This window comes from Rhinolophus ferrumequinum, chromosome 22 (genome assembly GCF_004115265.2).
Source record: "Rhinolophus ferrumequinum isolate MPI-CBG mRhiFer1 chromosome 22, mRhiFer1_v1.p, whole genome shotgun sequence".
NCBI lineage: Eukaryota > Metazoa > Chordata > Mammalia > Chiroptera > Rhinolophidae > Rhinolophus > Rhinolophus ferrumequinum.
This window is the reverse complement of record NC_046305.1, coordinates 40,942,111-40,969,191: the sequence shown is the minus strand read 5'-3', so window position 1 is coordinate 40,969,191 and position 27,081 is coordinate 40,942,111. Positions and strand designations below refer to the sequence as shown.

The window sequence follows — 27,081 nt, the reverse complement described above, 5'->3', positions numbered from 1 at the left end:
CTTCTGAAAACAGTAAACAGGTTTCAGAACAGGAAAAAGTTTTCTTTAAGACAACAGAAAAACAAACTTTCAATCATGGATTTGTTTTATAATATTTGTATCCCTATTTTCTCTTACACTTTTCCCTCGCCCCAACCTATAACCATGTTCAAGTCTCTATCCTAAAAATAAATAGCATAAAATAAAATCTTTCTTTGATCCTGTTTTCCCCCTTTTACCTAATTCTGCTTTTCTTCTCTTAATTAACAAACTTACCAAAAGGACAATTATTCTCAGTGCTTCTGCTGCTTCTGTTCACTCCCTAACCGCTTGAAACCTATGACTCAAAAATGAAACAACTGAACAGCCACGTGCAAAAGAATGAAAGTGGACCATTACCTTACACCATACACAAAAATGAACTCAAAACGGATTAATGACTTGCATTTAAGTACTGAAGCCATAAAACTCCCAGAAGAAAACGTAGGCTTCTTGGTATCAGTCTTGGTGATGGCTTTTTGGATTTGACACCAAAAGAAAAGGCAACAAAAGAAAAAGTGGGACTACATCCAATTAAAAAGCTTCTGCACAGCAAAGGAAACCATCAAAAAAATGAAAAGGCAACCTACCAAAAGGGAGAAAATATTTGCAAATCCTTTATCTGATAGGGGTTAATATCCAAAACACATATATAAAGAACTCATACAACTCAATAGCAAAAAAATCAAACAATCTGATTAAACATTGGGCAAAAGATCTGAGTAGACATTTTTCCAAAGAAGACATACAAGTGGCCAACAGGTACATGAGAAGATGCTCAACATCACTAATCAATAGGGAAATGCAAATCAAAAGCATGTGATATCACCTCACACCTATTAGAATGGTTATTATCAGAAAGACAAGAAATAACAAGTGTTGGAGGGACTGTGGAAAAAAGGGAACCCTGTGCACTTACTGGGAATGTAAATTGGTGCAGTCACTATGGAACTAACTACCATATCATCCAGCAATTCCACTTCTGGGTATTTATCCAAAAAATACAAAAACATTAATTGCCTGAAAAGATATATGCGTATGCACCCATATTTTCATTGCAGTATTATTTACAATAGCCAAGATATGGAAACAACCTAAGCGTTTTATCCATGGATGAATGGATATTGAAAAAAGAAAACACACACAAGCGCATGCACACACACACACATGCACACACAATGTAGTATTATTCAGCCATAAAGAAGGAAATCTTGTCATTTGTGACAACATGGATAGACCTTGAAGGCATTTCGCTAAGTGAAATAAGTCAGGCAGAGAAAGACAAAAACAGTATGATTTCACTTACCGTGTTTCCCCGAAAATAAGACCTAGCTGGACCATCAGCTCTAATGTGTCTTTTGGAGTAAAAATTAATATAAGACCTGGTCTTATATTATATTATAAAGATCCAGTCTTATAGTAAAATAAGACCGGGTCTTATATTAATTTTTGCTCCAAAAGACACATTAGAGCTGATGGTCCGGCTAGGTCTTATTTTCGGGGAAACATGGTATGATCTACACACTTGTTTTATAACTCATGTTCATTGTAAAATATACAGAGAAGAGAATAAACATGAAGGAAAATAATTTCATAAAATAAAAATGTGAAAAATAACAGAAATGGTTCAATTGCCTAGAATAGTTCTGGCATTATAGCAGAGATTCAAAAGATATTTGTTAAATGAAAGAATGAACTGTTCTGTATAGAAAATTGTCCAAGGAATTAATTAGATTGGCTTAATGGAGTTTTGTCAGTAAACACTTTTTATAATAAAACAGCTTTATTGAGATATAATTCACATATTACACAATTCACCTGTTTAAAATGTACAACCCAATGGTTTTCAGTATGTTTACAGTGTGAAACCACCACCACAATTTTAGAATGCTTTGACCATCTTCAAAACCTCATACCCTTTAGTAGTCCACTAATCTACTTTCTGTCTCTATAGGTTTTGCTTATTTTGGACATTTCACATAAATTGAATTATACATGGGGTCTTTTGTGACTGGCTTCTTTGACTTAGCATGATGTTTTCAAGTTTCATCTATGTTGTAGCATGTATCAGGACTTCATTTCTTTTTATTGCTGAATAATATTCTATTGCACAGATATCCCACATTTTATTTATCCATGCATCAGTTGACAGACATTGAGTTTGTTTTGACTTTTTGGCTACTATGAATAATGCTGCTATGAAAATTCACGTACGAGTTTTTGTGTTGACATATTTCTCTTGGGTATATTAGTGGAACTGCCACATATACAGTAATTCTGTTTAATATTTGAGGAATTGCCAGTCTGTTTTTCAAAGGGGTTGCACTAGAAAATGCCTTCTTGATGAAGATTCAGTAATGATGTACCACTCTTTAAAATAAGTTTTTTTTTTAACAATAAACACAAGTCAAATGTCATTAGAGTCAAAATGTCAGAAATTCTACCATACAATTGCCCCCCTACTGGTTAAATCCTACTAATCTTTCAAAGTTTATCTCACATGCCAGCTCTTCTAAGGAGTCTTCCCTACTTTCTCAGTCAGAATTAATAGTTCCCTTCCTCCTTTGAACTGCCATACAATTTTCTTTGTACATAAACTGTAGCCTTTGTCACTCACTCTGTCCTCTATTGTATTTAACAATATATGTATCAGTATCACCCACTAAACCGCAGGTTCCTTGATACTAAAAATTATGTTTTATACCTATGTTTACAGTAATGATTATTAAAAACAATGTATCATTCCTCTTGAGGGCTCATGCAAAAAATGAAAGTAAACACCATAGAGAGTATTTTCACAGGACAAACTTATCTGCAAGATAATATACTTAATAAAAGATAAACTTGAAATAATATTATCAATAAATGCTGATATTTGTTGATGAGCAACAAATAAGATTATCTCAAGACTTACACAACAAAGCAAACATAATGGTTTAGCTAAGCAGAAACACGAGTAAGGAAAAAAAGGGTTTTTTTTTCTAAAACTGTTAAATAAAAATGACTGTATAAGCCTATATGTCTATATTTCATTCAATCCTATTAGTTACAGACACCTCAATGCTACTGCAGAAAATTCATGGCAAAATATCCTTAAATTACAAAGTTTAGAAAGGAGAAAACTTTCTTTTTAATACTAATCCACTCTACTTGAAAATACTAACATGTAAATAATTGGCTTGGCCTCATAAAAATTTGGGGGGGGGCTGAGATATTTATTCATTCATTCACCAAAAATTGTGGTGAAGTACACATAACATAACATTTACTGTATTAACCATTTTTAAATGTACAGTTCGGTAGTCCTAAGTACATTTATATTGTTGTGCACCAAATCTCAAGAATTCTTTTCTGAGAAACTGAAACTGTACCCATTAAACGACTCCCCATGCCTCCCTCCCCCAGCCCCTGGCAAACACCATTCTCTTTTCTGTCCCTGTGAATTTGACTACTCTAGTTACCTCATGCAAGTGGCATCATACAGTGAATGGTAGGTGAATGGATACACTGTGGTACATTCAGACAACAGAATGCTATTCAGCGCTAAAAAGAAATGAGCTATCAGGCCGTGAAGACATGGAGGAATCTTAAATGCATATTACTAAGTGAAAGAAGCCAATCTGAATAAGGCTACATACTGTATGATTCCAATCGTGTGACATTCTGGAAAAGGCAATTCTATGCAGCCAGTGATTGCCTGGGGTTGCCTGGGGTTAGGGGGAGGGATAAATAGGTGGCGTACAGAAGATTTTCAGAGCACTGAAATTATTTTGTATGATACTAAAATGGCAGACACATGTCATTGTATGTTTGTTGAAGCCCGTAGGAATATACAGCACCAAGAGTGAACCCTGATGCAAACCATGGACTGTGCGTGACAATGATGTGTCAATGCAGGTTCATCAGTTGTAACAAATACATGACTCTGGTGTGGGATATTGACACTGGGGACACTGTGTGAGGGCAGCGGCTATATGGGAACTCTCTACTTCCACTCAACTGTATTGCAAACCTAAGACTGCTCTAAAAATAAAGTCCATTAAAAAGAGAAAGAGGGTGGACAGACGTGCCCTCAGAGAATTCATGGACGGAATCAGAGAAATGGGAGGTTAAAGTGGAGAAGAAGGTTCATGGAAGCCAAGAGAGCCAAGTTTCAGGAAACAGGTAATTATCACAGAATTTCAAATAGAACACAAATGAGAAAATACTGACTAGATACGGCGGTTAGAAATGGCTGATGCTGTCGGCAAGGGCAGTGAGGAAGCAGTCAGAGTACCGGGGTGAGGGGAGAGGCGGAATGCCTAAGAGACAAAATGTAGCTTATTTTTTCATGAAATTTCGATCAGGATTGTACAGAGAGAGGAGAGGAAAATTAGATGGAGAAGGGATCAAAGATAGAGGGAAATGGGTTGGCATTGAGCAAGAAGAATAATATTTTGTCTTCTGAGAGTGAAAAGGTTAGTGAGGAAGAAGATTAGTTTGTAAGCAGGGGGTTTGTGAGACAGAGACAAACACAGAGACAGACTGGCAAGGCCTCTTAGGAGGTGAAAGGTAAGGCGTAACATGACCTCATTCCTGCACTTCCACAAGTCGCAGCTGGAGAAACTGACTTGTATGATCTAGGCCTTAGAGATGACACTAAATCATTTTATATCCATACTGGAAATCTTAAGGTCACTCAGTTCTATGTACACCTCTCATCTCTGTAACCTACAGAAAAAGACAAAAACGCAAGTCCTCGTCACCTATCCTCCCTAAATCCCTAGTCTGCTCTTTCCTACTCTTCTCTTCTTCCTCATTCTGATTCATTCTTCTGTGGCTGCTCTTTCTCAACTCACTCCACCATACCGTAACCTGAACCCTGCTTCCATGGTTAAATACACGCTTACATGTGCAACCTCTTCACTTAACCCTGCTCATTCCTAACCGAAACCGGGCTATTTCATGAGGACACTACTTATATTGAAGCCTTGTGGAGTAGATGATGTTTATTCTTCACCCCCACCTTCCACAGGAGGCCACGCTACTAGCTAGCATTTTCTTAACTTCTCAATGCCACTTATGGGCTGTAACTCTTCTATTTACAAACTGAAGGCACACAAGATCTGGCTATGTCACACGCTTCCTCTCCTATTTAATGTCACACTGAAGTACCTGTTTTTCTCTCTCTGGCTCCCTCTCTTTTCACCCCAGCACCTACAATCACACGGGCTATTTTAAACCATGCAAATAACCTAACACCCTAGACTTTGTCTCAAGCTATGTTCACACCACATCAGTTAACACCCACACTCTGGACTTCACCACCTCTCTGGACTGCTCTGAGGGGATCCCAAGCTTCAATACCCGACCAAATCTGTCACAGCCTCATTCCTTCCATACCTGCCTTCCTTCACAATCATGGAGGCCTTCATATTCCAACCATTCCATTCTATACTTTCCTGATTTATCTTCCTGGCCACGGTTTCTCTTTATGATGTACAGACCCCATGACTGAGTTCTTAAATTCCTTTCTCACCAATACTTAATTCCCTGGTCTGATTCGCCTTTCCACATACCTACAAACTTCTAAACCTGAATCAATCCTACCACCCATTTTCTCCTATGTCAAACCTATGAGCATGGCTGGAGAAAAATGCACACACACACACACTGCCGTCACTACAATTTACATTTTAAATTTCAGTAGGGCCTTTCGGACTTGTCTTTCGTTAGCTTCCTCTTCCATTCCTTATAGAGAAGCTTTTCTGATCTTTTGTCAGTATCCTCACGTGGCCCCATTCCTTATACACAGGCAAGGCCTGACAATTAAGTTCGCAAACTTGTTGCAATGCTGTTGCTAACCTTTTTTGATATCAGAGGGATTATTCATTATGAATTTGTACCAACTGGACCAATAGTTAGCCAAGTCTACTATTTGGAAATGCAGAAAAGGCCACATGAAAAAGATGAAAATGACCTGAATTTTTCGCCAACAGTTCATGGCTCTTGCATCACGACAATGCACCAGCTCACACGGCACTGTCTGTGAGGGAGTTTTTAGCCAGTAAACAAATAACTGTATTGGAACACCCTCCCTACTCACCTGATCTGGCCCCTGATGACATCTTTCTTTACCAGAAGAAAAAAAAATATTGAAAGGAAGACATTTTGATGACATTCAGGACATCAAGGGTAATACGATGACAGCTCTGATGGCCATTCCAGAAAAAGAGTTCCCAAATTGCTTTGAAGGGTGACTGGGTACTGGTGCTGGTGCACAGCTTCCCAAGGGGAGGACTTGGAAGGTGATGGTAGTGACATTCAGCAATCAGGTATGCAGCAGTTTTTCTAGGGGGAGTTCGCGAACTTAATTGTCTGACCTTCATAGAAGCTTTTCTGATCTTTTGTCAGTATCCTCACGCCCCTTACTCCACCCTTTTTGGTTGCTACTGAGAAAGCTAAGGATACCAGATGAGAATTGTCTCAAATTTCAGCCCTAAGCCAACCAACTACCTTTGCGTCAGCCACTCCCCTGCGTTTGGCTCCCAGGCCCTACAGTATCGAAGCAAGTCCAGTCTCCTTGTAATGATCCTTCTCTCCCTTCTCTTTATGTGGCAACAGCATTTTCTCATACTGGCTATTCCTTATATTTGCTACTTATTAGTGATTTTTTTCATCTTAAAAAGTCAAGTTAGGGCAGCCAGATGGTTCAGTTGGTTAGAGCGTGAGCTCTGAACAACAGGATTGCCGGTTCGAGTCCCACATGGGCCAGTGAGCTGCGCCCTCCAACTAGATTGAAGGACAATGGCTGATGGGTCCTGGAAATACACTGTTCCCCAATATTCTCCAGTAAAAAAAAAAAGTCAAGTTAATGTACTGAAGGGCAAGCTGAACACTCATAATGCCCCTCCTCCCCCACACACTGTTCCTTACCACTGTGTGTAGTTTCTTCTCCATTCTATTTCCTTCTCCAGCTAGACTTTTTTCAAAACCTTGCTAAAGAATTCTCTTCCATGACACTTCCCCTGACCACCTCTGCACCCAAAAAAAGTTAAGCACTTCTTCCTACCTTTTCTTATATTTATTTTTACTAAATTTTACAATGCATGGAAATTTTTCACAAAGGTAACTTGAAATGACTGGCAGAAACAAGAACCACAGGAATTGAGTGAGAGGTGAAATCATAGTGGGACAGTGCGGAAAGATTTCATCCATTCAACAAATAACCAACATCTCTTAAGGACAAGTATGTGTAGTGAGTGTTGGAGGGAAGAAGTGGATGGATTGTAGGTTGGAACAGGTGTGGGCATAAAGGTGATGAGACAATTGATCTAGATCTTGAAGAATGGTTGAAATTTGAATCACCTGAAAGAATGGTGAAGAGGAGGGAAAAGAGGATCAAGAGATGGAAATGCACACACTTTTGGCTATTATAAGCTGACCAATCTTGGCTAAAACAGGAGGTTCAGGAAGAGCAGTATTAGAAAATAAAATTGAAAGCTTAATCACAGAATCCTGGAATTAGAAAAGGCCTTAAGAATCATCTAGGTCACCCATCTTTCAAATGGAGAATAACATTCTCGACAAATGGACAAGGTATTGAGGTAGCATATATACCACTGTACTCTTCTAAATGTTATACTGAATACTGTTATATATGTTATACTAAGTGTTATATCTACCGTGTTTCCTTGAAAATAAGACCTAGCTGGACCATCAGCTCTAATGCATCTTTTGGAACAAACATTAATACAAAACCCGGTCTTATGTTAATGTAAGACCAAATCTTATATAAGACCGGGTATAATATAATATAATATAATATAATATAATATAATATAATATAATACCAGGTCTTATATTAATTTTTGCTCCAAAAGACGCATTAGTTGATGGTCTGGCTAGGCCTTATTTTCGGGGAAGCACAGTATGTTATATAGAATAGAAACATACCTTCTTTAACAGCTTCCCACTGGTCCTAGTTCTCTCCTCTGAAGCACCCAGCATGAGTCTATTCCCTCCTTATGGGACAGTCTTTAAAATAGCTTTCATTTATTGATGTGTGACCTTGAACAAATTATGTCGCTTTTCTGAGGATCAACTTTTTCATTTTTAAAAGAGACATGTGGCAAAGGCTAATTAACTGTTCCGTGATATTTGTCCTCCCCTTCTCTTTATTGTAATTGAGTCTTTTACTGGGCACATGGGCACCCAGGAAACACTACGTTTCTCAGTCTTCCTTGGGGCTTGATGTGGCCTGTGCTTAAATTCTGGTCAATGGGCTGTGAGCAAATGGGACCTCCCTTTCCTCCTTCCCAGGGGCTGGAATTCGGATGCAGGGCGAGCCAACTTAGTCCCTGTGGATGAGAACAATACCCTTGGCACGACAGAGCAACAAGATGAAAAGTCAGGGCCTCTCACTACTTGCCAGAGCATAGCCATCACATCAGCTTGGGCTTTATACAAGAGAGTAATAACTTCTGTCTTGTTTAAGCCACTTATTATTTATTTTTTTTGTAATATATGTCTTACAGCACTTTGATACCCAATAGGAGGTAACACCTCTATAAAAGGAATTTTGTAAGAATTAAATAAAATTAGAACTACAAAATATACCCAGGTTCATTTTTTACTGTTTGAAGACCATCATCTTCTCTCTTGAGACTGACCCCAGACCCTGTTATTAACATAATTCAAGATTAATATATTTCCCTGGATCTCTATCTGATAATACCCCTCAAAGGCTGACACCTCAAACTGAACATAAATTCTTTGCAAGCTTTGTACATAGAACAGCATAAATTCCCCCTCTGACTTCCCTATATACTTAATTGGGGGATTTCTGTGCATTTGTCACCCTTAGCAAAGCTACAACAGATCTTGTCTCCAAATATCTGCATTCTTTCAACAAATATTTATAAACCGCCTGCTGTGCAGGCTTAGTGATGTAATAGTGACTACTAACTTACTGGTGTAAAATGGCATTAATAATATTTTTACAAGGTACAACTGCACATTAATGAGATTGAATTTTGAGGACCTACTACTGGAAAGTCATACCTTGAAGAAGTAAATGCATGACTACTATGTTTCTTCTTTTTCACACACAATAACCTTCGGGCAAATCCAAAGGGGCCAGGTCTCATGACCTGTTTAGTGTCACATACTGGAACCAGTTTTCTGAGACTGACATTCAGAAAAACTCATGCTACATTTTTATCTACTATCTTGTTAAAACATAAAAATGAGAACACATATAACAAAATTGGAGAGGCAGCAGAGTTTAGTGATTAATAGTGTACCCTGGGACTGGATCGACTCGTCGCTCTGGCGCTGACTAGCTGCGCAACTTTCAGCACCTCTTTGCGCTTGTTTCCTCACATATAAAATGAGAGCAATAACAGTAGCAGTAACAGTAATAACAGTAATAGTACCTTCCTCCTAGGATTAGTTTGAGGATGTAAAGGCTTAGAAAAATTCCTGGCACATGGCGGAAGTGCTCAATAAACGTTAGCTACCATTATCACACCGATTATAATAATGTGAAGAGATGACACCATTTCTGGTCAGGGTATAAAGAATTCTGTGCTATATGGACAAATAGCATTTTCTAATAGTGTGGTTATTCTTTATATTTGCTACTTATAAGTCATTTTTTTCCATCTTAAAAAGTCAATTTAATGTACCGAAGAGTAAGTTGATACTATATTTCAAAAGCCTAAAAAATCTGCAAGCCCTTTGTCTCAATTCCATTTCCAACTGTTAGTCCTTAATAAATAATAATGAATGTGCCTAAAATTTGGCTATAAAGATGCTCGTTGTAATGTGTTTATAAAAGTATCAATAAAAAAGAAAGCAAAGAAGAAAGACTATTACAAAAGAGGCTTGATTCAATAACCTATGGAAATCCATAAAATGGAATCGTATGCGTCTATTAAAAATAATTTTGTAATAGAATATTTAATGATATGGGAAGATATGTCAAGGGAAAAAACATTCAATTACGCTATGATCCCATTTTGGATTAAAAACAGTGTGTGTGTGTGTGTGTGTGTGTGTGTGTGTGTGTACATGGATTAATAAAGACTCCTAGGTTATATACAACAAAAAATAACAGTGATTATCTCTAGTTGGTTCATTTCTATGTAATTTTTGTTCTTTTTGCTTTTCTATAAGTTTTCCACATGAATCTATATTACTTTTGAAATAAGGAAAAATGTTACTAAAAGGAAGTACACAATGTGCAGCAAACTAAAATCTTGAAAACATTAAGGCATTCTCTGGCCAAAGACAAGAAATCCCTTTGGCTTGTTTACAAAGTAAAAGATCCAGTACACAGATGTGTTCATTACTTTCCGGACACTCCCTGAATTCACGAGGTTTTCTTCCACAGGCCCATGTGAAACTTAGTATTTAGCTATAGGAATCAAAAAAGATGAACAACACAAGGCAAATTTAGGAATCCTAAAAAATACAGGAAAACATTCTTATTCCTTTTATTAAAGCAAACCAGAAACTAAACCTATTTTGACAGTCTTAATGAACCTCAAACGTGATTCAGATGCTTTTACAAAGGAAGGGTGCCCTGAAAGATTTAAATAATGTAACATTCTGTCTTTGAAAGGTCTTCAAAAATATTTTAGTGAGGTGGCTGGTTAGCTCAGTTGGTTAGAGCGTGGTGCTAACACCACCACGGTTGCTGGTTCAATCCCTGCATGGGCCACTGTGAGCTGCGCCCTCCTTAAAAAAAAAATTAAAAAAAATATATATATATATATATATGTGTGTATATATGTATATATACATATATATACACACACACACATACATATAAAATAAAATTAGGCAATAATTTAGCTTCAGTTTACTATAATCGTACAATGTACAACGTATTTTTCACTATGGTATGTAAAATTTGACCATTTTAATAACATTTATTACAAATAAATACCTTTTAGTCTTTATATTTTTTATAACCCCTTCACTAGACATAGCTTCCCAGGGAAAAACTGAATCCTTCTAAAATTAATTTGCACTAATAATCTTTAAAGGGGCAAAATGGTATAAGAAACTTCTAGATGAAATGTTCAGTGCACAGGCTGACTTATAATAGACTAGAATCTAAGAAATACATACTCTATATGCCTTCAACTGCTTATCAGGCTCTCTGTCACCTAAATGTAGTACGTTAACATACAACTTACCACCTCATATCCTCCCTCATGATATATTACACTCCCCTTAACAAAGCAAAATTACGCTCCCCTTAACAAAACAAAACAAAGGTTCTTCTTGACTTCTTTACTGTCATATATCATCAAGGCATTTGTCATATCATTATCATTTCATCAGTCACTTACATAAGAGACCTCCAAGTTCAAGTTCGTATTAGCTCCTGCCGGGCTTATTTAAATAGACTCCTAATGTCTCTCCCCATTTCTAATCTAACCCCACTTGAATCCAAAGGGCATCAGCCCACCAGCCAGCTTAAATACCACTTTAATCACATTACAATTTACTGCAAGCATCTTAGATTAACTCTCATCCTATGAGCAGTGGAAAGCGAACCCTTTATTAAGGTATCCCAAGTCTTTATCTTCTGCTTCTGTTCAACGTGAACTCTCTCCACAGTCAGGCTGATGTCACCAGCTCCTACTGATGACTTGCTCAAGCTGTCCTCCCACCCTGGCTTCCTAGTTACAGAGAGGATGCTGCTCAACACGCAACTGAAAAACTACTAGTGAGGTTTTCAGTAACCATTACAGCTGTAAATAAACTCTTCACCTTCAGAATTCCAACAACACTCACATATTGTCTGACCCATTGATCTGGCACCAAATCATAATGCCTCTTACTGTCAAGCTATTATACATCTATGACCTAAATTAATTAAGAAGAAGTAATTCCCTTATGGTCCTTTCTATTAGTTGTACCTCTCATAACCCCTGACAGCTACAAACCTGGTAAATCCTCAATATTTGGTGAACCATGAATGAGCTGTATCTTAAGTTTTTGTACAAAGCCAAATATATTTATAATTTGCTATGTACCTCTAAGGCTTTTCTTGAACAAAATGAATTCTTATTTTATGGGTTCATGCATGGGGGGGTCCCCAAGACCGCCCCCAGGTTCAGTGATCCATCAGGAGGACTCACAGGACTCAGCGCATGGTCGTCCTCATGTCTAAGATTTATTCCAGTGAAAGGATACAAAGCGGAATCAGCTAAGGGAAAAGGAACAGGGGCAAAGTCCTGAGAAACCAAGTGCAAGCTTCCAAGAGTCCTCGCCCAGTGGAGTCACCCAGAGCACAATTTCTCCAGCATCAAATTGTGACAACACACGATGTCTATCAAGGAAGCTTGTTGGAGACACAGTGCATAAGGTTTTTTTAAGGGCTGGTCAATTCCAGACTCCCAGAAAGTATTCACCATAAGTCACCTTGTTTGTAGGGTGTTTTCAGGGTGGCACAGTGAGCCACTCTGAAGTTTTATATCGGTGTAGGGAGCTGTTGACTATTCAAATTCTCAGCTGCCAGCAAAAACACTGTAAGCAGGTCTTTCTAAGAAAAGCACTCTTGGGCCTGCTATGCTAAATCTTTTCGATGTAGTTCGTTTTGTATTTTTATGGGAGAAATGTTACAGTGTTCACTATGTTTGAGTTATAAGAGGCACATAAAGTTACTTTTTTAAATATTAAAATCTAGCATTTAATTAGAGATGCATTGCCTAGACCAGCACCCAAGAATTAAAAGTTATACAATTTTTAAATAATTCACATCCTTTAGGTATTTCAGGTTTTCTTTCTTTCTTTTTTTTCCCTTGTAAAATGAGGTATCTTTTTCAAAACAAACTTTCACAGATGTCAGGATAAGGAATTAAGTATAATACCTAAAAGAAATGAACCCTCTCAGACAAGTTCCTTGTCTGCTCTTGGTTTGTATTTTATAGGTGGAAGCTTTGAGAGGTTAAGTAATCCACCCAGGTTTACCAGGTGAGCTAGGATTTAGGCTCAGATCCACCTCATTCCAAACCCATGGTCTTGGTTTATACCAACTACCTCCACCTCTTTATTATGAATCATTTCCCTCCAAACTATATGATATATATATATATATATATATATATATATATATATATACATACATATCTTTATATACATATGTAAAGTTTTTTGGTTATACAGAGCACTATGACTTTGATCAAAGTCAAATTTCAGTTGGATCAGAACAGGCTAAGTTTAACCCAGGAAAAACTCTGCTTTTTCCTGTCCAACCCTTGCAAATTACAAATCGAACTATACCCTTTATCTGGCATCAATCTGGTATCAGAATTTTGGCATTTCACTTACCAGATGTGGGGACTTTGGGAAAGTTGGTTATATTTTCTGAGCCTCAGTTTATTGATCCACAAAATGGGAATTCCTACCTCAAAAATTTGCTGTGAGAATTAAATACGATACTATATTAAAAGGACCCAGCCTATACATATTTGCTGAATAAATGATTGTCTGCAACACTGGAATAACTGAGGAGAAAGCCAAATCAATAACCTGAGGGAGAAAGGAGATGGTAGAGAAGTACCCTGGCCACCAGGTGTCACCACTGGCCCAGAAGAAATGGTTTGACTGCTAAAAGTGGCGGTAGGACCCTGCAGCAAAACCCAACGGCTCAGGGTTAAGACTCACTTGCACCTGCAGGACATTCAAGAATTGGCTTTGGCTTTTCAACACCCTAACAGCTGGTACAATATTTGTCGCACCATTCTAAGCTACATTGTTCTCTTATCTGTGTTAAAAATGATTGTAGTGTATTCTTCAGTAGTTGAATGTTTTCCAACTAGTACGTTGCTATTGTTCCGAATAATTAGTGCCTACTGAATGTGTCTAAAAGTCACTAATGAAACAAGGCACTAATAGGGACTCAAAAAAAAAGGAAAAAAAAGGATTGTAGTATAATTCATTAGCTGAATAGCCACAGAAGATTTGTCACCACAGTTTAATTTTAAAAACTATCCTCTGCTGACAGTATTTTAATTCTAAGAATCAACAGTGCTTCCTACATATTTGGCTTCAGCCAACTGGACATTACAATTTCTGGTTTCTATAGGCTTCGATCTTGCCACAATTTTCTGGCCCCAATTCCACAACCCATTGACATTTTTTCCTATACATGATTAATAGGAATGATAGAAGGAAAGCAGAATATTTTTAGGATAAAAATAAAGTCTATGAACAGTAAATTTAGGCAAAAGAAGCTTTAACTATTAACCTTTTCCCTTGATCTCAGGAACTTCAAGGTTGATTTTTTAAAATGCTGTAAAATTCCTATTTTCTTAAGGAACACTTTAGGGTAAATCTGTCAACCTGCGAATGGCCCTGAAATTACTCAAGGATCATTACTACTCCTGACTTCATTCTGCAACCTGCCAACGACTCTCCCAGAGTGCCGAGGGGCTCATCAAAATGAGGGAAGGATCTGGGTTCTCCTTCTGGTTGGTTCTAAGTCCCCCACACTCAGAGCTACTAGTGGCCACTTCAAGACCGGTAATTCAGTGAGGGTTAGCACAGAATTGGAGACGCAGCTCTCTGATGAATCACAGACTGTTGTCCCATCTGCCAGGGAACACTTGACTCAAGTCAAGCCCGACCAGGCCTGCCCCTGGGCTCCTGGGTCCCTGAGGAACCAACAAGGGAGAAGGAGTTAGGCTAAGCACAGGCTTCTCTTGGAATTCAAGCAGTTTGGGTCATTTTTTGTTATTGTTTTAACAACAGCCCAAGTTCCACTTTGCACTTCACAAATATGGAAACGTCTTAAGGAGAAACCAGAAGCATCCTCTCCCTTCTGGCCATTGCTCCCATTCCTAGAGAATTTAGGAGGGAAGAGCAGACAGCAGGACCCATTTGGAATCAGGAGAGCAGGAGCCCAGCCCAGTCCAGATGCAACCATTTGCGAAGCACTTTGTGCAGATCAATACGTTCCTGACTGATTTCAAACTAGTCCCTAGAGAAAGGAGCTCACGAGGCTGGCCGCCCTCCTGGAGCAAACGGCCAAGGAAAGAGACGCTGCCCACAAACCATCCCCTGCGGGCAGGCGCGGGCACAGCGGCCGGGGAGGCACGGCGCGTTACCTGGGGGATTCGGCGGTGAAGCTGCCGCCGTCTAGCAGCCGCATCTTGCAGAAGAGGACCCCATTGACGAAGGGCACCGAGGAGAGCTCCTCGAGCTCGAAGTCCACCTTAAACTTAAACTTCTTCTTCTTCATCATCCTGAGAGCCAGACGCCGGCGAGCGGGGTGCGGGGGCGGCCCGAAGGGGCGCGCGGACCGCCGCCGCCTCAGCTCGGCCGAGCTGCGGGCCCGCCTAGCCCCATAGCCAGGGCCGCGAGCTGCGCGCAGGGGCGCGGCCGGGGGGCGCCGCGGGCGGGCCGGGGACTGGGCCGCCGCCTCTCGCGGCAGCCCGGGCCGGAGCGCGGCGGCGGCCGCGGCGCGGGAGCGGTTGTGCTGCAGCTCGCCTGGGCGGTGGGCGCCCTTTCGGTGCGCAGCTTGCCGCCGCTGCCGCCCGTCTGAGAGCGTGGAGAAGCGACGCTCGGAGAACCGCCGCGGCTGCCGCCGCCTCAGCCACCGTTCCCCAAGCGCCCCCAGCGGCGGCGGCCAGCAGCGCACCGCCGGGCGGAAGCGGGAAGGCGGGCGAGGAAATTCGGGGCGGGCGGGCGCTCCGCCGGGAAGCCGACCCGCGACGGCAGTTAACGGCGTCACGTCTCTCGGGTTAAAAAAAGACAAACTCAACCAAAAAGGAGCTTCCTTCTCCCGCTTCCTCTCGTCTCGGTCTTTCAGTTTTTGCTCCGTCTCCTTTCTCCCCTCCCCCCTCCAGCGGGGATTTCCCCTTGGGATTGAGAATCTTGGGTGAATAGAGCTAATCAGAATCTTCACGACGTTGTTTTCATCAAATTGAAATCCTAAAGCTGAAATTTCCTTTAGGTTCTCTAAATTCATGAGCCTTCTAGTATAAAATGAGGACGAGGTAGGAAAAAGGGATTAAAATGTGCTGGGGACCTACCAAGTGCCTAGGCTGCTACAAGTGTTTTCTCTTGTTTATACTTTTACTTTCTGTCACCCAGTATAATGGAGTACAGAACGGGTTAAAATAACACCTTCCCTTTTAAAATTTGGCCTTCCATACCAAGAACTAAAAAGCCTAAAAATAAAGTCTCCCTAGATACGTAGCAATTACCTGCTGTCTACAAGCATGAATATGTCGGTACAACGTGTATTGCCTACTTGGTTACGTAATACTCCTGTTTTCAAACCGAGTTATTGTCCTAATTCAAAGGGTCCCTCCCTGGCAGTCGTCTCTGAACGGGTGTAATTGAAGAGATTCACATTCCCAGTTCACTCATTTATTCACGCATTCATTCATATAAAAATATTTTTAGTCGCCTAAAATGTCAGTCACTGGCTAGACCCAATGATAAAAGAAATAACAAAAGCCTGCCCTCAAGAATTTTACAGCCGTTGATACAGGGAAGAGGCATGAGGCCTATTTTTGCAGAAGGAACCAGGAGGTTGGATTCCCAGCCTGCTGCCGACGAGCTCCAAGACAGAGCACTCAGGCCGACGTTAATCAATGACAGAGCAATCTCTCCAGAAGACTTGAGATTGCATTAGGACCATCCCTGTAGTTAAGCCCACGGACAGGAAACACAGGTTGTGCTTTACAAGAGTTGAAGACAAACCTGCCCCTATTCTTCTTGCATGTGACTGAAGTTAACTTACCATTTTTCTTCTACCCTCCTTTCTCTGCACACCAGAGAATTTCCCACGGAAGTAGAAAACACATACAAACCCTCCCTAGCCCGGTGGATGGAGGGGGTCTCTCTTCCACTAGCGATTAGAGACCGCCACTCTTTCTATGGGGTAGCCTTTGGTTTCTTACTCTATGCTAAATAAACTTACTTTTACTTTAAACTCTATATTGGCTCACGTTTGAATTCTTTGCTAGGTGAAGCCAAGAACTCTCTTTTCCTGTAACATAGTGAGGGAGGCATATATAAATCAGTCATTAAAAAACAAAACAGCATTCAGAATGTGAAGAAGCAATTTGTCTAGAACTGGGAAGAAGAAGCAATTAATCGAAGTTAACCAGTGTTCTGAATATCAAAGAATGAATAGGATTTGGGACAAAGTGGGGAGGAGTCTCCCATGTGGAAGAAACTGAAGTAAAGACCCAGAGGCAGAGTTTAGGACTTTGAGGCTGTATGTTTGGTAGGGGATAAAGCTGGCTGCCCAGCAGGGCAAGCGGGAAAGGCAGTGGGAAAAATTAAGGGAACACTGAGGTTTGTAACTTGGACAACTAGATGGATGTTAATTCTGTTGACTGAGCTTTGGAATGTGGACAAAAAAAGGGGCCACATACTAAACCTGACAAGCTCAGGGGAGGCCTGCGTGGCAGGCCCTACAAACTTAACCACATAGGATGGTCTGAACATAAAAATTGCTAACTAAAAGCAGGTCATGGCCTGTAGTCACATCCTTGGCCTGCAGCTTCCTTGACAAAGGTCAGTCTTTACCTTAAATGAGCCTGTTTGTTGTCTTTTTTGCTTCTAAGATAATATATCCTTGGAAGGTCAGAGAAATCCCTTTTTCCAGATGCATCAGGGCACAACCACCCACACCAGAGCAGGAATCCCTCCTTTGTTGTGCCCTGATTACCATCTCTATGTGCTATAATATGCTAACTTAACTATCCTGTGTCCACCAATGTCAAAGAAGTATCTTTCTCTCCAATGTACTTTTTATCCAATCCCAGAGATCCCCCCGCCCCCGTTTGCTTTTTCCCACCCCCTTAATCTACCACCAATGGATTTCTGTAATCCTCCTCCTTTGATTCTAATGTACAAAACATGTTGCAAAACTGCCATTTTCTGGAGCATTTGCTCAATCCATAGAGATTTTGCTTCCCGACAATTGTCATCAATTTGGCTCAAATACTCATAAGCTTTATCTTAGGCTGGATGTTTTTTCCGTCAACAGGAAGCAGGAGGAAGCCAGGTTGGAAATGGAAAAGATAATGAATATTTGAACTGCCTTAGAGATATTCAGGGAGAGAAGGGCAGCCTTAGCTCAGGTGAAAGGTTAAGACTGAAAATACTTGGGAATGAGAGTATTCCCTGATGGCTGAAGCCCCAAAGGTAGATAAAAATGAGTTACTTTGAAGACCATTTAATGGGTAGAAGGAGGAAGAGGAGCTTGTGAAAGTGCCTGAGAACAGTAAAAGAAAGAGGAGATCAAGAAAGAGAGATGGCCTGGAAGCCAAGAAAGAGTTTTAATCATTTAATGTTCATAGTTATTCAAATGACCAGGATACACAGGGGCTTATACATAAATGAAGGATAACATAGATGTGCAAATAGATCAATTAGAGAGAGAGAGAAACGAGAGAGAGAGAGAGAGAGAGAGAGAGAGAGAGAGAGAGAGAGAGAGAGAGAGATCTTCATGATCCATGGAGAGCAGAGGAGAAAGTTTCCAGAAAATGCTGCAGGGCAATTCTGGAGGATTTGGACTGTGAGGGGAAGCAGAGTTTGCCACCCCAAAATAAGCTCTTTGGGATATTGATTATGTTAAGCTGGTTATTTTTAAGAATCAAAAGACTCAGAAAGAACCTTTGATTCTCCCCTTTACCTGACTAAAGGAATTCAGATAGAAAAACCCGCTTAAAGGAAGGAAGCTATCACCTTAGCATAAATAAATTAAGTGCGTCAGAAAGGGAGGAACCTAGCAATCTCTATTTGTTGAACTCCCCTGTGTGTCCCATGGTTGCTGGGTGGCCCAGCAAGAATTTATTTACCAAAGGTGTGCTCCTTCTCATCTATGTGTGAATTGCCTGCTTTCCCTTTGAAGTCCCAGAGCCCTGCCTCCCTCTCCTTAACCCTTAACAGCATACATACCTCAACTGGATATGTCCTCAGGGTCCCAAATTTTTATGAAACCCCCATATGCTCGTATGTAATAAATGTGGTTATTTTTTCCTCTTACTCTCTCATGTTAATTTGATTAGACCAGCCAGAAGAATTTAGAAGGGTAAAAGGAAAATTATTTTTCCTCCCCTACAATGGAAAAGAAGCTGTTAAACTGAAGATCTAGGAGGTCATTGATAATCTTGACGAGAAATCTCCACACAAGGTGGTGGCAAAGTAAGATTAAAATGTTCTGGGAAGTGAACGGAAGGAAGTAATGAGGAGTGGGTGACTAAAAATTATTTTTTCTGATTTTGTCAGGGAATGAAGAGAGAGAGGACCGTAACTAGAGAAGAAGGGTTCAAGCTTTTAAAATAACATTCAGGAACTATCCAAGATTCACTGAGAGCCTATTATGTGCCAAGCACCTTAATAGGTCCTAGAGATCTGAGATGCAGTCCCCGTTTTGTATCTTACAGTCTATTGGTGGACCGTTGGAGTCTATTGGAGACAACTAAGCAGGCAGTTGCAATACAGTTTCAATGTAACACTGAGTTCTATCTATATATGATGGTGAATAGAGGTTGCTGTGGGAGTGTATAATAACATCTAACTACTAGGAAAAGTAGGTTTATGGAGGACTTTCTGGGGTAAGCAACATTTGAGCTGATGTTTGAATGATGAGAGTGGGGGTAGGGAGTGGTTTCCAGGAAGAGGGCAGCACTGCACGTGCTGAGTCTCAGAGGAAGAGAGCCTGTGTTGCAGGAGGAACTGAAAGTAGTTCAGTCTGGTTGCAACTTAGAGTGGGGTGTGGCGACAGGGATGTAATGAGGAGCCACTGAAGTTTTAAAACAGAGGAATGGTACATTCAGATTTGCATTCTATAAAGCTTTTAAGCTTCAGTAAAAGTGGAAGGAGGTAGAGAGTCTAGTACTCTTTTTTTAGTCTCATGATTTGATTATTAAATACCTTGTATGAGTCAAAGTCCAAACAAGAAAAAGACATTATATTCAAAGTGTTTAAATGAGAAAAGTTTAATGAAAGGACTCTTTACAGAACTGAGGGCAGGATAAGGGACCCACAGTCTGGTGAGGAGTTGAAAAGGGGGAGAGATACCCTGACCTCTCATCTCCTGCTTTCTGACCTCCCGCTGGTAAGTCCCATGACCCAAACCCAACCAAACCTGAGGGAAAAGGAACCTGGAAGATGCAGTTCATAGAGGATAGCCTACTGGGACACCGCAGGGCACAGAAGGGTGGAGAGTGGATGTAGGTAAGGAGACAGAAAGCTACCAGCACATACCTGATTTAGGCAAAGTTCACTGCGGGAACCTGAAGCCACTCTAGATATTTCAAAAAACAAAGGGGTATCAGTCGGGCAATTCAGCGCTTCTGAAACCCTTGGAAGGACTGGAGGAGTGGAAGTCAACAGACTATTGAATTCAAGGTCATATCATTTGTTGCAAATATTACTAGTGTTTACTAGTATCTGGTCTTCCTTTGCTTTCTGGGCATATGGGGGTTTATATTTCTGGATCACCTTGCAGTTAGGTGGAGCCATGTGACTAGCTCTAGCCAATAACAGGTGAAAAGTAATGTGTCATTTTCAGGATGAGACAGTGAGAAGCCTCTGAGCAGTTCTCTAGACTTTGTCTTCCTTGCCACAATTGTTGTGGAGGAAACAGTGGGTTGAGATGTAATAGCCACACATTGAAGCAGACCAGCTCACTGAATCAACACATGGAGAACTGCTAATACCAGCAGTAAACGCTCCCCACCCCAGTTTTATTGAGATATAATTGACATGTAACATTGTATTAGTCCAAGATGTACAAGTTAATGATTTGATATATATATGTATATGTATATGTATATATATATGTGTGTATACACACACACACACACACACACACACATATATATAGTGAAATGTTTACCATAATAACTCTAGTTAACAGTCACTTCCCTCTCTTTTCGCATCTGCTGGTTGGAATTTGATGTCAAGGGAAATGTCTGAAGTTCCATGGTGAAGATGACAGAGTTTCTGTAAGCCTGGGTCTCCAAACAGTTACTCCCTTAATCCTCCATCCCTAACCAGGCAGGAGCGCTTACACTGAGCTGTTATGTGAGCAAGAAACAAAATTTTACTGGGATCTTTTGAGGTATGTTTGCCACAATAGCTAGCATTACCTTATCACAGAAATTGTTACCAAAGTAGGGTGCTATCGTAAAAATCTAAAACTAGTCAGACAGGCAGTAGACAATAAGGAAACCATTATTAGGAGCTAGAAAATGGAAACCCATGGCAAGACATTTGCTAAAAGAGTTGCCTGCGATAATCAGAAGGCAAAAAAGCTGCCTACAAAGCCGATAGCTCTAGAAGAGGTTGGAAAATGGAGTGTTAGTGGATTATGTTTACTGGCTGCATTTAGATAGATATTAGAAAACATGAGATGAGCTCATGCAGTAATAAGCAGGTTTGCAAACATAAATGAAAAGGAATATAGAGAGCACAGAAGTCTGGAGCCTTAAGGGATTGGAAAAACCGACTGTTCTATACTTCAAAGAATAGGAAATAAGACTGAAAAAGCTTTTGAGCAATTATGGCCCATTAAAACTCAGCCACGCAGCAGAGATTATATTTAGGGTGTAGCTTTCACATTTAAGACTGAAGGCCTTTTAAATTGAGAAGAAGAGAAGTATATGGTGAAAAAGCAAAGAAATAAAATAGAGCCTATATTTATCTCTAGGAAAGAACTTAGTGTTACTGGCATATGGAACTGGTTGGAAGCAAATAGATCAGAAGTCTTTCAGTTTTTGAGGGACTGAAATGCTAAAGAAATCATGAACCTGTATGAAAAGCTTTACTGTCTACAAGGAAGTCATGCTTCCCAACATCCACTTCACATGTGGGCGTAGAGGAAAAACTCCACAGGGTGGAGCCAGTAACCACAGAGGACAATGGACAAGGGGGTTCCTTGCAGAAAGTAGAAACGACGTCTAGCCTAGGAACTTCCCCACTGCCAGTTCAGGGACATCACAACGCCTCCATGCAGAATTTCATCTTTGTGGTAGGCCAGTGTCTCCCTTTCTCCATTTCCCACCTGCCAGTATTTACTGCAATACATTTGCTTCATCATTATGCATTGGGTATGTTTGAGGAAGGCATCTTATTAGTTTATAGGTCACAGTGAGCTGTTCACCTTTGGGACTATTGACATGTGGGACCGGACAACGCTTTGTTGTGGGAGCTGGCCTGTGTATTGTACCATGTTTAGCAGTACCTTGACCTCTACCTACTGGATGCCAGCAGCATGCCTCTCCTTCCCAGTTGTGACAACCAAAGCTGTTCCCAGACTTTGCCTAATGTAAGTCATCCCCGGTTAGGAATCATCAGGTCATAAGATGATGTGGGGCTGTATTCAGAACAGATGGGGAAGCCTGCGCAGTCACCTGGAGATCCTGTACCTTGAATTTGATGAAGTGACTGGGCGAGATTTTAGGTTACCTCCCTTGGGGAAAGAGTGAGTGCGTGTATTATTTGGGAAGAAGGGTGAAATGGATTATTCAATGACCAAATGGATGGACTATGGCATAGAGTGGTAGGCCATCACAAAACCTGTTTTCTCGTCTGTCTGAGTACACAGTTAGATTATATTTTCCAGTTTCCCTTGAAATTAGGTGTTGCTGCAAGACTTGAGTTCCAGCCAATGGAATGTGTGTAACCTCCAGGCCTGGTCCTTGAAAACCTCCTGCATGTGGACCTTTCCCTTCCCCCATGTGATGGCTGAATATTGTTGTTAAGATGGACTTGGAAGCCAGGCATTGAAGATGAGAAATCCTTTATCAGCCTGGGTCTTTCTATTAGTTTATAGCAGTGCCTCCTCACCCACTCTCTCAAACCCACTGACCAGGATATTGGTCTGTGAGAAATTAGCATTTAATTTTTGGTGTGTGATGTAAAAAAATTATTCTTAAAAATTATAATACAAATGTAATACATAACACAAAATTTACCATCTTAACGATTTTTAAGTATACAGTTCAGTGGTATGAAGGACATTCACATTGATGCGCAACCATCACCACCATCCAGCGCCAGAATTCTTCCATCATCCCAAACTGAAACTCTTTACCGGTTAAACAGTATCTCCTCATTTCCTCTTCCCCCCTACCCCCTGACCACCACCCTTCTACTTTCTGTCTCTATGAATTTGGCTACTCCAGGTACCTTGTATGAACAGAATCATATAGTATTTGTCCTTGTGTGAGTGGTTTATTTCACTTAAGCATTTACTTTTTAAAGCCACTGAAATTTAGGGTGTGTTCACTGTACCAGCCAGAATTACATATTCTGTGCCTGGAACAGAGTAGATTCTCAAATAAATGCTAAATGAATGAACATTCAACTGTTGTTATTAATTTGAAACATTCATTTAGAGCATTATATTGTATTTTATTTGTAAACTTTTACTGTTTTATAGTTATATGAAAGTTATAAAATATCTACTTTTGTTTAATATACATTTAGTGAAGAGACAGGTAAAGAATTAACAGGAGTAAGCTTGTGAGCTAGCAGAATGAGACAGGCAAAGAATTAACAAAAGTGAGCTTGTGAGTTAGCAGGAACGAGATTAAAAATTAACTGCTTGGCTTTGACTCCCCTGGCTAGCACTGCACCTGCAAGCTGACAAGCACCCTATATCCATCATAGGTGGGAACACAACAGTGCCCACTTGCAAAGGCAACCCCCTGCAAGCTAACAAACACCCATCATAGATGGGAACAGAAGTTCCTGGAAGAAGCCAGTTTTAACAGCAACCCCCTGCAAGCTGACATCCATCATAGATGGGAATAGGACACTTCACAGAAGAAGCCAATTGTGAACAGCAACCCCCTGCAAACTAACAAGCATCCTACATCCTGTACAGAAAAATATAAAATCCCAGCTAAACAGAGACCCGCCGCAGCTATCTCTATCAAACTCTGCCCTGTCAAACTTCTTTGCAAGTATTCCTCTTCTAAACAGAAACCCATGGCAGCTGTCTATTCTTGACTGCCCCTAGCAACTCCTCTGCCGGTGCTTTCTCTCTTTTCTAAACAGAAACCTGTGCCAGCTCTCTTCTCCAGACACTGCCACGGGCATCCTGCTGCCCAACTTTCAATAAACCTTTTCTTGCTCTCCTACTTTTCAGAGTCTCATGAATTCTTTCACATTCTGGGAACAACCAGGGGTAATTATAAACCAATACATTTAGGAAACCTTATAATTGAAATAAATCAACACTGGGAGTCCATGACATTTTTTTCTATACATTATTCATTTTTGGGAAACACTGCTATATTGGATTGTTTAAAAAAGCATATATTCTAATAATAAATCAAATACATGCTTTAATTTTCTGTTGCCTAAAACCAAACTAGACTGGAGTTATCGAGGAATGATTATAAGAGAATGACAAAGGAGTACAAATAATAACATTTCCAGCCAAACAAAAGCTTTTTAATTTCACATCGAAGGAAATATGGCTGTAAAAACAGACTCTCCTTCTTTGGTCCTGTGGTTAAATAGGGATGTTACTGATACTCAAGTACAAACATTTAACTGTCTTGAATACCAGTATGCCTGAGGGAAGGATAAGGGCTTTCAAGGAAAGAACCAGATTACTTTCTGAAGTGCCTCCTTTAAGTCTAAAACTTGATCTCTCTCATCACTATTTTTTTTTTTTTTTTACCTTTTTTTCAAATTTCTATGGAAAGATGGCAAATTGCCTTTGTGGTTCTTGAAAGCAAACACTGGACTGTATGCTCTTCTATCAGCAATCCCAATGTTTATTCAACAACTTCATTCTAGTCAGGACATATCTAGAGTGGATTACGAAGGGTTCTTTTGCTTAGCAAATGTGATAGTCAAGTGCCCTAGACTGATAGCATTTGGGGGATCCTTAAACAACGATTTGGTCCTTTCTTTCCTTGCTTCCTGTGGTCTAATGTTAGGGTACCTATAGGAATGATCACTTCCTCACCTCTTCATAATCATTCCTATCAGGCAGAGCTAGATTTCCCGTTTTGGAGAACACTAAATACTAAATTCATAAACAAATACATTATGGACGTTGTAAAAAAATAAGGATTTTTTTCTCTAAGAGCTTTTTAGAAATTATGGATGAGCTTGAAAAAAGCTGAGAAATCTTTTAAGAATTGAAACCAAATTAACCTTGAATCCCAAATCTGAACAAACCTTGGTAATTTGTTGATTTAGATCCAAATGATTTTTACAAATGAGTAAACCAAAGAGGAATGCTTTAAAGAAACCAAACCAAAAAGCAACCACTAACCCAGGGACTATTTTATTCATTTTCTAATTAAATTGGCACAAAACCAGAATACTATCGTAACATTTCTTTTAATTAGCATTATTTTCTCCTTTTACACCAGAGGTATAGAACTTTCAGGTACATTTTTTTTACTTGTATTTTTTTGTTTATAAAACATGCAAATTGGTAGATTACAATACAAAAATAAATAGCTTCTATGGCAATCATAAGACAAAACCATGCCTCCCATAATATCAGTAGTTCTAAGTTAGGGCTATATTCAACTGGAATTCTGAAATGAATCAGAGTTATGACTTATGGGCATTGATTTAGGAGTTCTAGGTGTTAATCCCAGTTCTGCTTTTGGCGGTTTGATTTTGAGTGACAACTTTCTTGATCTCATTTTGTTTTGCAAAATACGGGAATAGTCCATAACAGCACTGTCCCATAGAACTTTCTGCAATGATGTAAATATCCTCTGCTCAAGATGTTAGCCACACACTGTTATTAAACATGTGAGATATGCCTGGTATGGCTAAAGAATTGAATTTTAAATTTTATTTAATTCTAATTAATTTCAATCGTCACATGTGGCTAATGGCTACCATATTGGACTGTAAAGGTCTAGCCTCACTCTCACTCTGCAAACATTTGACTGCCTATAATCTGCCAAGCATCAGGCTATGGAGAAGGTGGGTCATCACCATGTCTTTGCCATCAAGAAATTAACATGAAGAAAAGCTAAGTAAATATTGGCTAAACTATGTGCTTTAATAAACATACGAGGTCTGACAATTAAGTTCGTGAACTTGTTGCAAGGATGTTGCTAACATATTTTGATATCAGAGGGATTATTCATTATGAATTTGTACCAAATGGACAAACAGTTAACCAAATTTACTATTTGGAAGTGCTGAAAAGGCTGCGTGAAAAAGTTAGACAAAGATGACCTGAATTTTTGGCCAACAATTCATGGCTCTTGCATCATGACAATGCACCAGCTCACACGGCACTGTCTGTGAGGTTGTTTTTAGCCAGTAAACATAAATAACTGTATTGGAACACTCTCCCTACTCACCTGATCTGGCCCCCAATGGCTTCTTTCTTTACCCAAAGATAAAGGAAATATTGAAAGGAAGACATTTTGATGACATTCAGGACATCAAGGGTAATATGACGACAGCTCTGATGGCCATTCCAGAAAAAGAGTTCCATAATTGCTTTAAAGGGTGGACTAGGCACTGGCGTCAGTGCATAGCTTCCCAAGGGAAGTACTTCGAAGGTGACTGCAGTGATATTCAGCAATGAGGTATGTAGCACTTTTTCTAGGATGAGTTCACGAACTTAATTGTCTGACTTCATATGTAAAAGGCACTGTGCGCACAGAGGAGAGAGCATTTAGTGGAAAGCGAGTCATCTCTAAGATCCTCTCCAGCTCTAAAATTATATGAATTAAACTCACCAAATATTTACAAAGCACATATTTTCTGTCCAGCTCATTATTAGCTTGATTTCTGAGTACAGCATTATCAGTTAGAGACAGTAACTAACAAATACTATCAGCACTCTTATTCTATAGATTCATCCATTCAACATTTAGGGAGTGTTTCTTTATGTACCAAGCGCTTTGCTAGGCATGAATGAAAAAAATGAGTTTGATGACATTTTAAAGGTGATCTCAGAAGTGTACGGTGAAATAAAAACAGACTTTGACTCTATTTTTCAGGAAATAAATTACCAGGTGATGGGTTTGGTTGTATTTAGAATTGATAGTGTTTCAATTTAATTCAATTTTATATTTATTGGTCTAAATATGA

General features: G+C 39.8%; 1 protein-coding gene and 1 non-coding gene across 2 annotated transcripts in view; one reads left to right on the top strand and one right to left on the bottom strand.

Moving 5' to 3' along the window:
• EEIG2 (EEIG family member 2) overlaps nucleotides 1-15,379 on the bottom strand; it is a 66,444-nt gene extending 51,065 nt beyond the window's left edge. The window contains exon 1 of the mRNA XM_033093831.1: nucleotides 15,126-15,379. Coding sequence (XP_032949722.1) covers nucleotides 15,126-15,262 — 137 coding nt within the window. The 5' untranslated portion in view covers nucleotides 15,263-15,379. The remainder of the gene's footprint in view (nucleotides 1-15,125) is intronic.
• On the top strand, nucleotides 10,650-10,723 carry TRNAV-AAC (transfer RNA valine (anticodon AAC)). The gene has a single exon. It is a non-coding gene; the product is annotated as a tRNA-Val (tRNA).
• Nucleotides 15,380-27,081: the final 11,702 nt, after the last annotated feature.